Here is an 18593-nt window from a genome sequence, read left to right as displayed (position 1 = left end):
TCACCACAACAACTACTTTTCACTTCACACCCAGCCACTCCAGTCACTATTTTCTATACAGAATTTTATTTGAACTTAAAGAGTGTTTATGATACAGAAATTTACAATCTTGATCCCAAACTTTCATGGAGCAGGTGGATGCCTGGGTCTGGCTTTGGGCTGAGGTGGGTGGGTGACCAATAGTCCTTGGATCAGATGTCCTCTAGGAGAAATCTTAGATGTCCTGAGTGAGGCTATACCTCCCTGGAAAGAGATAGAGAAAAGGGGTGAGGGGAGCATCAGTAGCACTCTAATGTTTCAAATGCATGGGAAGGGGTCAAAGAGTGAACAGGGATTAGTTAGTAGTGAAGATTCTGGCTAGGGTGCCCCTTCCCTCCCTTTGGCCAACCTTTTTATCGAGCTTTTCACCCTCCGTATTACCCTTCCCCACTACTGTTCTTTATACACCCCCTCCCAAGCCTTCCTTCATACTCTCTTTCCAGGCAGTACTTACGATGTGGTTAATGGGGTATCTAGCTGTATGATTTGAGACCCACGCATCCTTTGTAGTTCGACTACCGTCAGCTTCCGGGGCTGACTGTCCCTGGGTTCTCTCACTGTCTCTGTGACTCCATCAATCCTCTGGTTGGCCAGGTCCTCCCGTATCTCCTGGAGCATTTCTGCCCGTAGGGAGTACGATGTGGAATAGCGTTTGGGTACCACAAACAGAGGACTTTCCTCCTCATCTTCCCCTGAGGAGTCCCAGGGGCTCTCTCCTGCTGAGTCTACCTGAGATGGTGAAGGAGGTAGCTGTCCCCGAAGCCTAGCTCGGTGCAGAGTCTCCATTACTACATCCCCTCCTGTCGAGGATCCTTCTTCCTCCTCTTCTTTCTCAGACCAGGATGGGGGCTCCCTCCGTGGAAGGCTATTCCCTCTCTGGATAATATCCTCCTCAGGGAGGTCAGGGGCACTCTGTCTTTGAGGGGCATGGGGACTGGAAGACTGGAGTCTTCGAGGGATGTCTCGGAGGTCCAGGGTGGAGAGGGTGAGTCGGGGGTCCTGGCGGAGGGCAGGCCAGCGTCTCCGGGTCAGTGGGGATTGGGACCCATGGAGGGAGCCGGGTATTGTGCCATAGCCACTGTCAGAACCGTCATCCAGGCCGAGAGAAGAGTCTTCTCTGTCTTCTGTGACCACCAGCTGAGGGACAATGGTTGAAAACTCTGAAGATCTGTTATGTAGGAGAACAAGAACTGAGTCAAATTTTGTCTCGAAAGTTTTTGCTTCAGCTAGAAGTGATCTCCCACTTCTCCGAGAAGAGAATCTCTCTAAAGAGAGATTCCTTTCCTCTCCAGCACTGTGGTGAGAGAGAAAAAGTGCTAGTTTGGGAATGAGTAATCCTGTGTTACCTGGAGCAGATCACTTTAAGCCTGCTTTCCTATCTATAGAATATGGGAATTTAAGGTTTCTTCTAGCAGCACAATTCTATGACTGCACAAACACATTCTTCTATACCCTGAAGGTGTGAGAACTTATAATTGTTGTCTTTGTCGTGATTACCCAGTGCTGTTCTTACTTCCCCAGCTTACTAACCCCCTAGGCCTGTCTAGTGCTCTTGAATTAATGTCTAATGCAGTTACCCATCACTTAGTCTAGCTAGCCTGGGCTCCAAATACTCCAGACCCATTCCATTCCCTCTGAATGATCTGTCTTACCCTTGTGGTCCCCCTTCCTATAACTCAGTTGGTTGGGGATGTGGATAATTGCATCTACCTTCTCTCCAGATTGTGGTCTTCTACACTGCTCTGAGAGCCGTCAGGAGAGGGGGTCGGAGGCCTGGTGCTGGGCGACTCGATGTCCCTATATAAGGCCAGGAGCTCCCTCTTCTGATGTACATATTCCTCTGTCTTTAATTTCTGCAGGGTGGCCTGTTTGAGTGAAAGGCAAAATAGACAAATTCAGAGCCGAAGAAGGGATCTTAAGTTGGCAGCAGGACCACAAAAAACACCTCCCTCCACAAGACCAGTGATAGTTTTCCTTTGCCAGACCCTCCTTTGAACAATAGGCTCCCTTCTGCTTGAAAGAAGACACCCTCCTTCTGGAAATCCCTCCCATAATTGAATGGGGTTTGGGGTGTTATGTTCTGAATATGCAGGTTGTTTTTTGAGATAGAATACCCTCCCACCAACGAGGCTCCTGGGGGATGATTTGGGTTTGGGAGATCCACTTGTTGCCTGGGAATGCCAGAAGGAGAAATAGTTTCCTGTTTTCTATCTCCTCTCTACTTTTATTCTCTCATCCTCCTTCTCCCTCTCCCATCCACTCTAGGTAAGCTTAACTTCCGTATTTACCTTTAAATGAGCGACTGACTCCTCATGCTTAAAAAAAAAAGACACCTATTTACACTGAAAAAACACTCCAGTTCTTGTCGTATATTTTTCCCACCCTTCATTGCTAAACTATTAGAAAGAGTAATTTGTCTCTATGTCTCTACCACCTATTTTTCAGCCCCTTGCAATCTGTCTTATAATCTCACCGTTCTACTCAATACTGTCTCCGTGGCCCAATAGATAGAGCACTGGACCTGGAGGTAGGCAGACCTGAGTGCAAATTCAGCCTCAGATTCTTCTTACTAGCTATGTGTCTGTGGGCAAGTCGCTTAACTGCTGTCCCCCTCAATATCCTCATCTATAAAATGGGGATATTAATAACTCCTACCTCTGAGGGTTATTGTAGGGACAAAATGAGATAGTATTTGTAAAGTGCTATGAAAATTTTAAAGCTCTATGTAAATGCTAGCCATCCCCATGATCACCAATGGCTTCTTAATTGCTTACTGGTCTTTCTCAGTTTTGGCCTTTTTTCAGCATTTAACACTCTTGTCTTCTGTAGCACTATTCTCTCTTGATTCTGCTTCTACCAAGTTGACCATTCCTCAGTCTTATTTACTGTGTCACTCTTTCTCCCACCTCCTAAGTGTCTGTCCTTCTCTCTCTTCTCTCTCTTCTTTCCCTTGCCAAATATCCATTCCTATCGCTTCAGTTGTTTTCTCTTATGCAGATAATTCCCAAATCTTTATGTCCAGCCCCAATCACTTCCTTAACGTCTTGGACTAAATGGCCCTTGTAGCCCCTTCCAACTCAACATTCTGTGCTGTTGTGATCTGCCACAGACCCTTGGGATATCTCTTCATATAGATATTCCACAAGTATCTCAAACTCAACATTTCCAAAACAATCCACTTTCTAATAAATTCCAGACTTCCTCTTTTTGGGTCATTTGGGCACCAAAATCTTTGAATTATCTTTAACTCTTTCTCCTTCTTTACATTCAGTCCTCTTCCAAGTCCTGTTCATTCAGTTTCCAAAAATATCTCTCCCTGCCAGTCCCATCCTCTCCACTCACATGGCTACCGTCCTCGGTAAAGTACAGAAATAGGACTTTGTAGCCATACTTGGGCTAGGGGTCAGGAGGGTGGACGAAGGAGAAACTAAATATTATTATACAATGGCATGCAGTGGGGCTGAAAATATGGGTCAGGGATACTGTCCCTGTGCCTCCTTGAAGTTCTGAAATGGTCACCACCTTAGTTAAAGCCCATCTAGTTAAGGCCCGCAAATAATCATATTGTACCATGATTCTTTGATACAATGTCTATGTGATACATTGGCATTTGATACAACCCTTAAATATAACAATAGACTTATTTGTTTGTACACATGTTGTATCCCACTTCTTGATTAACTCATAAGATCTTTGAGAGAAGAGACAATCATTTTTCATCATTCTATCTCTAGCACCTAACCAGAATGTCTTGTACATTTAGTAGCAGCATCTGGCTGATTAATTAATGCTGGGCACACTGAAATATTGAATAATTCCCTCATTTACATCTTCATTCCTTATTGGTATATCTAAATATCTCTTGTTGACTCTCTTCTTTCACTTGCCAGTATGGTATGTACCTACATTTCTGGGCCCCAAATTCTATCTTCTTTCCAAAAATAGGTATCTGTAACATATAAAAAGTTTGAGAGACATAGTTTCTGGGCAATCATTTTATTAATAATGCTAGGATATTATTAATAAAAGGATGGTCATTTGGCTGTCTCTCTTAGACCGAAGACCCCTCATGGAACTCATTCAATGCTTATGTGCCCTCGGATGAGTGAATGTTCCTGAGAGTGGAAATTAACTCTAATTGGTTAACAATTGAGAGAATGAATATTATAATGAGAGGTGGACCTATTCTAATGAGGGTCAGCTGTACATGACTGATCAGTCAGTTTTGGTCAAAGAGAATTAACTGTATTCATATCACGTGTTTGACAAAAGGGAGAATCCATATATTCCCAGATCCATATATTCCCAAACACAACGGGCCAGAATCCATCCATTTACCTAATTCTACCTTTTGAACCGATCTGAGTTCTCCCAGTCAGTGTTAGCCCTGCACTTCAAAGGCTGCCTGAGTAACAACCTATAGGGGCTGATTTCGGAATGATGAAGTAGAAAAGGGGAAAAGCCTTGGTCCTAATTCAATAATTACTTATTAAATACAATTTTCTCATATCCCTGTCCAATAATTCCATATCTGTCAATATCTAGCCTAGGTAAGAAACCTTGGAACCTATCTTATCAGTTCTTTCTCTTTTATGTTCTTCCTTTGAAATCTGTTAGGTTTGCATTTTCCTCTGTTCTCCCCGTTACCACTGAGGTCCAGGTCATCATTGCTTCATGGCTGGATCAGTCCTTTAATAACTGACCTCTCTGCCACTCCAGGTCTCCCTCCCCTCCGATCCACCTAATGTATGCAGTTGCTTGGCAAATCTCTCAAACATAGATTTAATTGTATCACTCCCCTTCTCAGGAATCTACAATGTCTCTTTGTTTTCTACCGATGCTTACAAGTCTAAATTCTTTTCAAGCCTTCCATTACCTGTCCCCAGGCTATCTACCTAATCATTCTTTCCCACAGTTCCCTGTTATGTGACCTCCCCTCTAGACAGGCTGGTGTCCTTCCTCTCTTTCATACACTGCCTTTACTCACACCGTTTCTGCTGCCTGGGCTGCTATCCCCTAATCTAAATTCTACTCAACCTTCAAGGCCCAATTCAAATCTCACCCTCTTCCATGAAGCCAGAAGAGAACAGGACAAGATGATTTCTAAGGCCCTTTCCAGCCCTAATATGGGCAGCTAGATGGCATAGTGGATAGAGCACTGGGCCTGGAGTCATCTTTCTGAGTTCAAATCTGGCCTCAGACACTTCCTAGTTGTGTGACCCTGGCAAGTCCACTTCATCCTGTTTGCCTTAGTTTCCTTATCTGTAAAATCAGCCAGAGAAGGAAATGACAAACTACTCCAGTATCTTTGCCAGAGTCAGACACAACTGAAAAATGACTGAACAATAACTGACATTCCAGCTCTAAATCCTGTGATTGTGGAATGATAGAAAGAACCTTGGACTTGCAGGTAGACAATATGGTTATCAGAGAAGGCTGCCAGCTAAGTGCTGGACCTAGCTAGAGTCAGGAAGATCTAAATTAAAATGTGGTTTCAGGCACTTTCTACTTGTGTAACCCTAGGGAGATCACTTAACCTCTATCTTCTTCAGTGTCCTCATCTGTAAAATGGGAATAATATTAGCACCTACCTCGTAGAGTCGTTGTGAGGATAAAATGAGATAATATCTGTAAAGTGCTTTGCACATGTTAAAGTGCATATAAAATTATATCATAAATATATTGATACAACATGCATACAAATATAAAAATCATAAAATTATATCACCTCTTGGTGCTTCAGTTTCCTCATCTGTAAAATTACAGAGTTGGACTGGATCACTAAGATCTTTTCTGTCACCACAAATTGATGATTCTATAAGCCTCTTTGACTACCCCAGCTCACACTTATCTTTTCTTTCTCAGAAATGTCTAGTGTATTCATGCCATGAAGTTCAGTACTTAATTGTCTGAAGTATGTAAGTTCTGTCTCAGAGCCACTAGATTATACACTCTTTGAGGACAAAGATTACAGCCTGTGTTTTATTTAATTGGTGACTCTTCTCCATCCTACTTCATGCATCAGTGAGCAAACCACGTCTCCTCATCCAGAGGAGCCAGCACCCCAGGGGGTCCAGAAACTAGTTATAGCCATTAACCCGTCTAACCTCTCTCCGTGAGGTAGTGTGTCTCTCTGTCTCTCGTTCTCCTTTTCCCTCGCTCTGTTTCTCAGCCCCAGTAGGTCTCTCCTTATGCCTTGCCCCAACTCTTCTCCAGGCTGCACCCACAGAGTACCTGGGCCTCCTGTATCTTCTCTTGCCAATGAACACATTCATTTGGGCTGGGACAATGGAAGACAAGGGCGCTGGAGACACACAGGAATTCAGTAAGGTAGATCATCAGGAAGCTGTCTGGGGTGGAGAAAAACATAGGAACTTCAGGAAGGCAGAGGGGAGGCTTCTTCCTTCTCCTGCTCCCTGCTCCCCCTTCATTGAGCCAAGGGGGCATTGGGGAGAGGAAGGAGGAAGGATTGAGGCAAAAGGAGGAGTTCAGGGCAGGAATGACATACTGGGGTCTCGAAGTGACTGACACACAAGCTTCTCCAGCATGAGGGGCGGGCGGATGACTTTAGCCTTGTCTGCCTTGCGCTGGGGTTTGGTCACCAGAACCACATCAGAGAATAGGAACAGGTACACGTCCAACTAGGAGCGGGCAGGGAGAGAGACAGTGATAAGCTTGTTATAAGATGGTGGGAAAGATTACAGGTTAAGGGAGCTCTGGGTGAGAGTGTACACGGATGCAAAGATGCACAAGAAGACAGTAAGCACAGCTGAGAGGACCACAGGGGACCTTTAGAGCTGGAAGAGACCTTGGTCTAATCTAATCCATACATTTTGCTGATGAGGAAGCAGGACAAGAGAGATCCAGAAATTATAAGCCCAAAGTTCTCGACTTGTTAATAGAAGAGTTAAGGAGGGAACAAAACCCAAGTCTCATGACTAAGGTCACATGGGCACATAGTCCAATGTTATGTCACATAGTGCTAGACTCAGGAACATAGATAGGGATGCACATAGAAAAGGCCTTTGAAAGTCCCCGAGCCCTCTCTGTCCCACTTTGCAGCTCTCCTGCCCTCCATTCTCATCTGCTCTATCTTCTATCCCTTCTTTCTATGCCCCAAGCCTCTCCATCTTTCTTGCCCTCTCCCCATTCTTATTCTTTCAACGTCTATTCCCCCCAGCTCCTTTATTTGTTGTCTCTCCCTAACACCCCCCCCCCCCCCCCCCCCCCCCCCCCGTCTCTGCCCTCTCCCTCACCTTCCCCTCTCGTCCCTCCTTCATTCGAACAGAACCCTCTAGTAGCAGTTTCCGGGTATGTTGGTGGTCGACCCCCAGCATGGGGGAGGTCAGATCTAGGTTGGAGAAGGGACGCAGGTTCTAGGAGGGACAGGGAAACAATATTAGTGGATAAGGTACCTGACCCCAAATTCCAATGAGACAAGGCTCTGTCATCTCTCCCCTTCCTCTATGCCTAATTTGGAATAATTTCATGCTTCTCATTTCCTAATGCTGCCTTCCCCTTCTCCTTTTCCCTTCCTTTTGCCTGTCCCCCTACCCCAGTCTCCTTCCCTTTCTCCCAACTCTCTGTCTATCTATGTATTTGGCTTTCTTACCTTCTCTACCTCCTCAGTGGATGGTTCCAGCACTTCATAGGGCCCAATCCGTTGGGCAGCAGCTGCCAAGCTGTCATGATCCTCCCCCTGACGCACTTGACTGTTGATATGGTGTAAGAAAGCCTCCACAGAAGAAATCTAGACCCAGCAAGGAGACTGTCACACTCAGCCTACTCTGGCTCTTCCAACCCTCCCCCAAAGAGTGACAGAGACACAGAATCATAGATAGCACAGTTGGAGAATCAAGACATAGTCTGTTAGAGCTAGACTAACCACTTCATTTGATAGATGGAGAAACAGACTTTTCTCAGGAGTTCCCTGGAAAGGCTAGGCCCTTTGTTTATCCCTACCATGGCATTGAGAACATCTTGGGCTTGGGGCTCAGGGGTCTTTTTGAGCACAGCCTGGAGCAGCAGAGGGTATTTTGTGATTCGCTGATGGGGTTTGACGAGCAGGTCACTGAGTTGCTGGCGTCCAGACCTTTTGTGTTTCTCACACCACTGGGGTTCAGAGAGAGAGAGATCAGGGGTCAAGAAGTACCATGGATACAGGCAATAATAACTATAAAAGAGTAACTTCCACCAAGTGCCTGAGGCTCCAATGCACTCTCATCCTTTGCTCCTTAAGATTAACAGAGAGACAGCTAGGCAGCACAGTGGATAGAGCACTGGCCCTGGAGTCAGGAGGACCTGAGTTCAAATCTGACCTCAGATACTTGACACTAGCTACGTGACCCCAATTACCTTAGGAAAAAAAAAAAGATTAGCAAAGCCTTAGGAGCCTTTCTTGGAGAGGAGGGATGGCTGTTTAATATTCACCTGGAGGAGCCAATAAAAATCCTTACCAATAGGCAGACACTCTCCTACCCCACTACCCAACTCCCCCCCCCCCCCCCCCCCCCCCGCTTTGGCTTCCTGCCGACTAACACTAACCTGCACATAAGTCTGGAAGAGAGGGTTGTTTTCCTGTTGTTCCCGAGCATAGGCCATGGTTTGCTTCACTCGAAGACAGTACTGTATATATGGCTGGAACCGTTGGCTAAACTTGGGGTGTTGGTGGGTGGGAGCACAGAGGAATGTGGTGGAGAAAATTAAAATGATCAAATCGTAATTTCAGACATTGTCTATGGAGATTGGTGGGTGGGGGATGGTGGTGATAGCATCGCTTATTCCTCAAACAGACCCTTAGGCATGGTTTAGGCTAAGCCCCATCTTCTAGCATCCCATTCATGTTGGAGCTTTCGAGCAAGCTTGGTACATAGAGTTGTGGGAATACTTTTTGGGTCATCCCGCTCACTGCTGCAATAGATGAAGCTAGCATTTCCCTAATCTCCTCTCTGTTCTTTCCAGCTATGGTCCCTGGCAACTCTCTGGTCCTGCTGTCCATTCCGCATCAATCATGAAATGGAAATTTTTATCAAGTGGGGAGAGAGGAGGAGGTTCCCATTTCCCCACTGGAGGCAAGTGGGACCTCAGGGGAAGCCCAGGAGGTGCCTCTTCTTGTAGGTAGAAGACTTGATTTTCCCCATAGCTGTTATACCATCCCTCAGGTAGGATGTGTAGAGCCTGTTCTGGCAAAAACTCTGTCCTAGCATATCTGTCTCTGGGACTTTTGTCTCCTCCCAGTGGCTTCTCCTCTCCTTTCATCAAAGCAAAGATGTGAGGTGCTTGCCTACTTTAATCATCTATTCTTGTTCTTAGCAGGCTCTCAATGAATCCTCCTAATTCTTTTTTCTTCTTTTTTTTATTAATTAATTTTTAGTTTTCAATAATCACTTCCATAAGCTTTTGAGTTTAAAATTTTTCTCCCCCTCCCTCCCCAAGATGGCATGCAATCTGATATAGGCTCTACATATACATTCCTATTAAACATATTTTCACATTAGTCATGTTGTAAGGAAGAATTAGAACCAATAGGAGGAACCACAAGAAAGAGGAAACAAAACAAAACAGAAGAAAAAAAAGAGCAAATAGTATGCTTCGATCTGCATTCAGACTCCATAGTTCTTTCTCTAGATGTGGATAGCACTTTCCATCATGAGACTTTTGGAGATGTTTTAGATCCTTGCATTGCTGAGAAGAGCTAAGTCTATCATAGTTAGTTATCGGACAATGTTGCTATTACTGTGTAAAATGTTCTCCTGGTTTTGCTCACTTCACTCAGCATCAGTCCATTCAAGTTTTCCATTAAAGGGTTTTCTTGATAAGGGCTTAAGGTATGATCCCTTTTAGGAGTATTGTCATTTTACTATGAGGCACCTAAAGACCCCCAAACCTTTAAGACCTGAAGAAATGAAGTTAGAATCATGGAACAATAGTGGGGGTTGACAGTTTGAGATGGAATCCTGCCCCTTGCACCCCTTCAGACTATAGCATAGTTTAAATCATATGGTCTCACTCCACCTGATGATCTGACTCGTGGCTCAAGATGGAAAACTAACATGACGGGTCAACATGCCAGCTACCATTTGAAGTCCTCAAGCAGCTGCCTTGATCTCAAAGTACCCCCTTCCCCCATTCCCACCCATAGCTCACTGTCAAGAAGCCATCTTGCAGGCTGAGAGGGTCCAGAGGCTGGCCTGAGACGCGGGTCTTCTCCAGGGTAGGCCCTAGCACCTCCTCCCAGAAACTCTGATGAGTGCGGATCAGGTTTGGTACATTTCCAAATAAGGACTCAACTAGAACCTTGAAAAAAGGTATGGAGATGTATCAGGGCTTCTGTTTTCAGCATCAGGCCCTAATGAAAACAGGCAACAAGTAGGATGAGAACCAGACAGTCGGCCTGAAATATGAATAGCTCTGCTTTTTTTTTTTTCTTCTCATGTTCTCATCACCCAGGGTTGGCATGGTTAAGAAAGGAGATAAAAGAAGTTATGGCTGCAGGTAGAGCCTGAGAGTTCTCTGCATCTGGGGAGGTGGAGGACAGAAGGGACTAAGAAAGTCAAGGATGGAAGAACTCTGGGAAAAGGGGGTTAGGTGAGGAGCTCAATATATCCCTTCTATGACTGATGGTTAGGGGAGAAACCATTTCCACTACTGGAATTCAGTGTTTAGGGCTATGCCAGGCCATGACTGGACCTTGTACCCACCAAGCCCACCCAGCTCTGCATCCAAGTGCCATACTCACTTCTGTCAGAAGCCCCACTCTTTGTAGATTCAGGAGACCAGCGGCCAGGAGCTAGACGAAGAAAGATGGGGACAAGGAGACACAGACTTCAGAAGCATGAATCTCTACATTTCCCGTTACCTTGCATCAAGTAACTCTGATCCTCTCACCCCTTGGCTTATCAGTCTGAGGTCAAGGAATATAAACCCAATATAGATATTCTCCGCAATTCTCATCTTTACTCATCTTCCTCCCTTCTGGGACCTTGCCGCTGCTGGGAGGGGAGGAGGCTGAGGAAAGGTAGAGGATGCTAGTCAAAGTTGGTGAGTCGGAGAAAACACATGGGTGGGGAAGGGCCCTGGGAAAGCTTACGTCAGTCATGATCTTCAGCTTTCGAATATAGGACAGCTCAGTGGTCACTAGCTCCCATAGTGCCTCCTGTTGGTGACAGAGCTCCCGGCTCATCTCCTGGGGATGGATGGGGTCAAGGAGCTGGCTTAGTAGAAGAGTGAAGGACATGGAAATGGGGTTGGGGTGGGGTTGGGGTGGGGTGGGGAAGGAGGGAAGGACAGACAGGATCTCCCACCCAGGATCCTGCTTCTTTGGGTTACTTTTCTTAGAAGAGTGTGTGTGTGTGTGTGTGTGTGTGTGTGTGTGTGCACGCACCCACGAGTGCAAGTACCAGTACATATGCAGGTCTGTGTTCAGGAATGAATGTGCATGTTTGTGACTGTATATGCATATACATGTGTGCATATGTCTTAAGGCTATAAGTATGTAGGTGTTTTGTGTTCCCATCCTTACCTTATGTCCAGGTACCAGTTCTTTCCAGGACTTCTCGATTGTCAAGCCACTGTCTCCCCCATCCCCAATCTCCCAGTATCTCCGATCTTCAGGGGGCAGGCGGGGCATCCCAAACATGCTGAATGTATGCAGCCTCATCTCCAGCTGTCGGGCCTTGGCCACCTCCTGGGTGATGTAAAGATGAAGGTCAGGGCAAGACCCCATAGGCAGAGCACATAAATTGAGCAATGGAAGGCCTTAGGGAAGTCTTTGGCATTGGAGAGAGTAGGGGCAAATTCTAAGATTTAAAGCAGGGTGGCTGGAATATGGCCAGAGGGGGCCCCTATCCTTCATACCCCCTCACAGATGTTCAGACTGCACAGAGGGAGCTCTCTAGATTGACTTCTTCCATGGATTTAGACAGAGAGATCCCAAAGCATCTAGGGACCCTGCTTCTTTCTACCTCATAGAATCAAGGTGGCAGAGCTGGAAGGGGCATCAGATCTCATTTCATCCAACAGGTCCATTTGACAGAAGAGGAACCTGAGACCCATTGAGGTAAAAATGATTTGTTCAGGGTCACTAAGATTCAAAACTATAGCTACAATTAGAACTCACATCTTCTGATTCCCTATCCAAGAGTTTTTTCAATTTCCCACCATGTTATTCTTTCTTTTATTTTCTTCTACTATCTAGTTTTTTCCCTTAGAGGCACCTTTAGTGCCTTCCTCACAGGGCTGTGGTGAAGATGAAATGAGATAATATATGTAAAATTTATAGATGATGCAGTTAGATTATGAGAGACTGTATATTAAAAAGTGGTAGATAAACACCAGTTATTATTATTATTGTCATTACCACTCTCAAAACAGGGGTTAACAAATAATCATGTGTGGTGTAAGATTCCTTTTCTTTCTTTTCCCAATACCCTTGAAAGTCTGTACTAGGAAATTTGTAGATTCCTGATGCAAATTGCAATCCATCTATGAATGGTGGATTTGGGGTCACAGGACCTAGGTTCAGACCCAGACTCTGACACTTATTACTGCCTAATCCTGAAAACTGTTTAATCTTATTATGGCATTGGCTACCTCATCTGTAAAATGAGGAGGTTGTGTTAGATGACCTCTCTGGTCCTTTCCAACACTAAATCCATGATCCTTTACTTAGCAGATAAATTATAGTGACTTGTTTAAAATACATAGAAGTTAAGCGACTTACCCAATATCACATAGCAAGAAAGTGTCAAAGATGATATTTGCACAATGTCTATCTGAACTAGGATATGTATTCATAATAAAATGACTTGGCTTATATAATTTCTTTTCTTTCTTTTTTCTTCTTTCCTTCCTTCCTTCCTTCCTTCCTTCCTTCCTTCCTTCCTTCCTTCCTTCCTTCCTTCCTCCTTCCTTCCTTCCTTCCTTCCTTCCTTCCTTCCTTCCTTTTCTTTCTTTCTTCTTTCCTTCTGTCTTTTCTCTCTCAAATTTATTTATTTTGTTTTCAACATTCACTTCCTTAAAATTTTGAGTTCCAAATTTTCTCCCCATCTCTCCCCTCCCTCTACCCAAAGACAGGGTACAATTTGATACAGGCTCTACATATACATTCATATTGAACCTATTTTCACATTAGTTGTGTTGTAAAGAAGAATTAGAACCAATAGGAGAAACTAAGAGAAAGAAGAAACAAACAAAAAAGAAAAAAAAAGAGAGAGCAAATAATATGCTTTGATCTGCATTCAGACTCCATACTTCTTTTTCTGCTTGTGGATAGCATTTTCCATCATGAGTCCTTTGGAGATATCTTGGATCACTGTGTGTCTTTCTTTCTGTCTTTCTTCCTTCCTCCTTCCTTTCTTTTTCTTTCTCTTTCTTTTTCTCTTTCTTTCTTTCTCCCTTCCTTCCTTTCTTTTTCTTCTCTCTCTTTCTCTCTTTTTCTTTCTCTCCCCCTTCCTTCTTTCCTCCCTCTCTTTTTTCTTCCTTTCTCTTTTTTCTTCCTTTCTCTCTTTCCTTCCTTCCTTCCTTCCTTCCTTCCTTCCTTCCTTCCTTCCTTCCTTCCTTCCTTCCTTCCTCCCTTCCTCTTTCTTTCTTTCTTTCTTTCTTTCTTTCTTTCTTTCTTTCTTTCTTTCTTTCTTTCTTTCTTTCTTTCTTTCTTTCTTCCTTTCTTCCTTCCCTTTCTTTCTTTCTTTCTTTCTTTCTTTCTTTCTTTCTTTCTTTCTTTCTTTCTTCCTTTCTTTCTTCTCTTTCTTTCTTTCTTTCTTTCTTTCTTTCTTTCTTTCTTTCTTTCTTTCTTTCTTTCTTTTTTCTTTCTTTCTTTCTTTCTTTCTTTTCTTTCTTTCTTTCTTTCTCCCTCTTCTGTTGCAGGAGTTTGCTAGGGCAGCAAAGAGGAAGAATTCAGGAAAGGGTCCTTTACCTTGATTTTAGGGGGGTTTAAAGGGCCAGACCCAAAATATCCGCCATGTTTTTTCTCAGGCTCTGGCTCTTTCAGCCTCAGTGGTGACAAGCCTCTGGACTGGGCAGAATTCTTGGTGAAGGGGACAAGGTCTTGCAGTCGGTGGTGGGAGGAATCCTAAGACAGAGAAGAAGAGGGAATAAGAAGGGGGCATTTCTGGGCATGTTCATCAGGGGTAGCAAGATTCTTACGTGCCAAACTTTTGCTCCTGGCCACACCCTCTCCTGCCCCTCTATTGAGGCTCTGTTTCCCTAAACCACTTCCCCCCTCAAACAAGTTTGGTGTGGTGGCCCCTCCCAGCCTTGAGTCACAGAGGGTGCTGCCGGAGAGGCTTGGCCTGGCATTCAGAGCAGGCCCTGGGGCAGAAATCACTGCCTCTTCTAGAAGTACAAGCACATACACGTACACATGCAGGTACTGGTATAATACCTACAGCCTTCACACAGGTGGGCTCATGCTGTCATGTGATATCATTTCACATGTACAGCTTCACCATTGTGTTCCATACAGCCTTGTGCTGGCATAACTATAACACATTCATACAACTTCACGTGCTCATTCCATACCTCATCTTGCTCCTGCATATTCATACCTCACCTTCCTGTTCATGTGTGTTCACACCTCCCATGTGCATTGCTCTTTATATGTGTGTTCACATTCATGCATGTTCATGTGCAGAGACTGTTTATGGTCTATGTCCTACCTTGAGTGGGAAAAGTTTGTCCTTCCTTGGGCAGGTCCAGCCACATTCCTCTTGCCTACATATGGCCTGAATCATATCTCCTCTCCTCCACCCCTTCCCTAGGCCATATGCACACCCCTTCTCCTTCCCTCAGTTTGAGACCTTAAGAGGTGCCCTGAAGCCCTCACTCTCTAGGACGCTGGAGTTTGGGGAGACATTGTGGTATAGTGGGAAAGAGTGAGGGATGGCATCAGGAGAGACTGGGATTAAAATCTGACCTCAGACACTGTGCCTGTGGATAAATCACTCAAATCCCTCAAGTCTTAGTTTCCACATCTGTAAAATGGGGATAATAGTAGCACCTACCTTGCAGGATTGTAGCGAGGTTCAAACATGGTGACAAATGTAAATATCTTCTTGACAACGAAAGAAGAGTAAAAATGAGGGGAAGATGCTGAAAGAAGGGAAGGAAGGTGAGGAGAAAGAAGAATGGGGAAATGAGAGTGAGAGAAAGGTCAGGGAGGGGAAAGAGGACAAAGGAGAAGGAAGAGAACAGAGAAGAGAATGGAGGAAGAGAAGGAGGACAGAGGGAAGGGAGTAGGAAGGATAAGAAGCTGGGACTGAGGAAGAATAAGGAACCTAAATAATCCCCGTCCCACATCCCCACCGCCACCGTAGTCCACTCATGGAAGTGGGAGGTTTACCTTCCTTTAGGAAAATGGAAAAAAAAATTGTAGCCAAGATTTATAAAACTCTTTAAAGTTTGCAGAAGCCTACATTTTTATCTTATTTGATCCTCACAACAACCCTGTGAGGTAGATGTTATTATGTATATAATATGTATATTATATATTATGTATTTCCATTTTACAGATGAAGAAACTGAGGCTACATACAAAAGGTAGAAAATGAAGGTGGGAAGGGCACTCTGGAGCAGTTTACACCTGTCCAGAAAAAAAGTAGCTAAGAAACTTCCTTTGATTATATTTCTCTGCCTCCTCACTGGTCAATCCCCCTGGAAGATAGAAAGGGGGCAAGAGGGGAGAGGGGGAACCAAATTGGGAAGCCACGGCTCTCACCTGTTGAGCAGTCCTTGGAAGATACAGGTTCTTGGGGTTTCTGTGGTTTGGGATGCTGTGGAGTCTTCCTCCATAGGTTTCAATTCGAGAGGCCACCAATCCATGGACCGGGTGGCCCTCATTTGGGGTACTGAACCCCTTCATTGCCTGTGCTCTTGGTCACCTCTGAGGTAGCATGGCTGAGAAGGGAAGGGTCACCTGAGGCTTCAACAGAAGGGGGAGAAAGAGGTCAGTCTTATAACAGATTTTGGTGTGGGAGATATGTGTGTATGGGTATGTGAAAGCCATGAGACACATGCAGAGAGACAGATCAAGACAGAAAGAGAGAGAAAGAGAGAGAGAGAGAGAGAGAGAGAGAGAGAGAGAGAGAGAGAGAGAGAGAGAGAGAAAGACAGACAGACAGAAAGAGAGACAGACAGAGAGAGCAAGTCAAGAACAGGGGTCCCTAAGGCCTGAGAAGGGGGCAATAAAGAACAACATCCTGGGGAGTGGGGCAAGGAACTAAGGCCCAAAGTAAATTTTTTCTTGGGTAAGATTGGTATGTGTTTGACAGGTCATGGAAGGGATGGGCATGATCATAGTGGTCTGTGGCTGACTAGCTAGTACATACATGAGGGGGTGTTTGTTGACACCGGTGAATAGAGGACACTTAGGTATGTATGTGTGGGCAGGTCACATATATAGAAAAGTCCTCCTTTGGGGGGTAGAGGAGGATGAAAGGAACACAGGCATATGTAAATAACATATACATAGATATATGTATACATATGTATGTAGATACATAATACATACATAGATATATGCATACATATACACGTAACAAAACAAATACATAAGGCAAAGTCCTTCAGTCCTGTTCTAATTTAGGAGGAAGACCTCAGCCTCAGTGGGGAGTGGTGGACCAGTGACTGGTCTCCTAACTTTCTACTTGTATGGCCCCATCCTCTATAGAATACTCCTCCCTTGATCCTAGCCCCTAGCCCCTTGGTGTCATCTTATACTTTCTGCCCCTGTATCCTGAGGTAAAAGCCATAGGGAGACCAATACTATGGGGTGATTGGAAGTGCTGGCTCTGCCCTTGGGTTTAGAAAGCCAGGTAGCAGTACTCAGGTGAAAGGCCCCAGAAAGGGAAAAGAAGGGGAAGCAAGGAGACTAGAGAGGGTGGGGGTGAGGAGTGGAGACACATGCAAAGGAAAGTGGAAGGTGGCGATACCAGGAGGGAGGTAATGTGGGAGATTAAGTTCTCTTTAGGAGTGTGCCCTATTCCACATCAGACCCCCACCCCTGAAAAAAGACCTGATCTCCCCGATTCACTGGGTCAGAACCCCAGTGATTCTCTGTCTCTGTCTCCCTCTCCTCTCCTCTGCCCCCCTTCACTGAGAGAGCAGGGCTTTGTAACTTTTTTGCATATATTCTGGGGCCCCTTTGACAGTTGATAAAGACCATGGAATCCTCAGAACAACATTTCTTAAATGCATAAAATAAACTCTATAGAATTATAAAGGAAACCAACTTTGCATTGAAATAAATCTGTAATATTTTCTCCCATCTAAGCTAATATAGCCCCTGAAAGCCATCCATGGACCAGGGAGTCTGTTAACTCCAGATTAAGAACCTTTGTGCTACAGGATTCATCCGTGTGGGAGTGGGCAGGTGGGGCTGGGAGATTGTGGGAGCAGAGAATCGAATCATGCCTGTTTCTGTCTGCATGCTCTTGCCCTCTTCCTCAAGTCTGCAAGCCCTTTTTATCTGCTTCTTGGTCCCTTGGAAGCATTCCATAGTGTCGATCTCCCGGCCCCCAAATTGTCTCCCCTCTCTTACCCTCACTCCCCATCTCTATCTTGTGGTTTTTACTCTTCTCCCCCTTCTGGAGTCTCTCGACTCCTCTGAGCCTGAACCTTTCTGTTCCTTGTTTCCTGGACTCTGTGCTCCCATGCCCTCTCTTCTCAGCACCAGCCTGGCCTCTCCATGCACTCTCTTTCCGGTGCCTTCCTGCCTCCCCCAGAGCCATCACCTGCTCCCTCTGTCTGGGGCACTCCCTCCCCCCTTCATCCTTGTGCCCCCCAGGGCTTTGGCCTCTGGGCCCTGTCTTTCACCACCACCACCCCTCCTGGTGCCCACACCTGCCGCTGCCCCCACCCTCACTGCCACTCCCCCTCTTCCATCCCTCCTTCTCTAACCTGTTCCCCCAGGTGTCCCAGCTCCTGTTGCCCCTCCAGGCGTTTCCTCCAATGCACAGGTCCCTGGATAAGGCAGCAAGGCCAGCCCAGATACCTGGTCCGGCAGGCGCTGGGACAGAGAGGACCTGCTGGCCTCGGGAGCAGAACTGATGTCAGGCCGGGGAGGCCAGGAAGGAAGAAAGGGCGGGGCTAGGCTACCGTACCGCCCAGCCTCCGCAGAACTGGGACGGTGTATGTACTCTGTGGGAGGCTTCCCTCAGTTTCCACCCTGCAATTTACTCAGTGTTCTCCCTACTTTCTCTCCCATCCAGATCTTGCAAGGAACAGTTGGCCACTCCTCCTCTGTCAATTCCTACTGTACACTTTTAAAAAGGGATCCTCTTCCAGGCACGGCTAAATTAATTACTTAAGTACCATGGATCTCCCTCTGCCTTCTTCATGATCCATAATGTACATCCATACACACCCCCAAGGATGCCCAGATGGGAACCACATGAAAGATTATTGTTATTATTAACTACCACTGTGGTAATTGCATCATTATCACTACCACCACTACTTCTATTACTACCACTATTTTTTTTTTAAACCAGTGAAGCCCTTAAAAGTCATGGGACAAAACCAAAGATAAATAACTAGAGGTGATCATGGTAAATGGGAAG

The 18593-nt window shown here is 45.3% G+C and overlaps 1 protein-coding gene across 1 annotated transcript; it reads right to left on the bottom strand.

The window, feature by feature from the left end:
• Positions 1–43: 43 nt before the first annotated feature.
• Positions 44–18085, bottom strand: PLEKHG6 (pleckstrin homology and RhoGEF domain containing G6). The gene is made up of 16 exons (XM_020994410.2): positions 17932–18085; positions 15752–15955; positions 13952–14107; positions 11561–11725; positions 11129–11224; positions 10778–10828; positions 10186–10335; positions 8584–8694; positions 8002–8151; positions 7652–7789; positions 7296–7415; positions 6548–6680; positions 6274–6389; positions 1750–1904; positions 494–1207; positions 44–243 (listed from the first exon to the last, which is right to left on the bottom strand). The coding sequence occupies exons 2-16, from the start codon at positions 15893–15895 to the stop codon at positions 234–236; spliced, it is 2409 nt and encodes an 802-aa protein (XP_020850069.1). The 5' UTR covers positions 15896–15955; positions 17932–18085; the 3' UTR covers positions 44–233.
• Positions 18086–18593: the final 508 nt, after the last annotated feature.

This window comes from Phascolarctos cinereus, unplaced genomic scaffold (genome assembly GCF_003287225.1).
Source record: "Phascolarctos cinereus isolate Bilbo 61053 unplaced genomic scaffold, phaCin_HiC Scaffold_1;HRSCAF=81, whole genome shotgun sequence".
NCBI lineage: Eukaryota > Metazoa > Chordata > Mammalia > Diprotodontia > Phascolarctidae > Phascolarctos > Phascolarctos cinereus.
The sequence above is the reverse complement of the archived record's forward strand: the minus strand, read 5'-3'. Positions and strand labels throughout refer to the sequence as shown.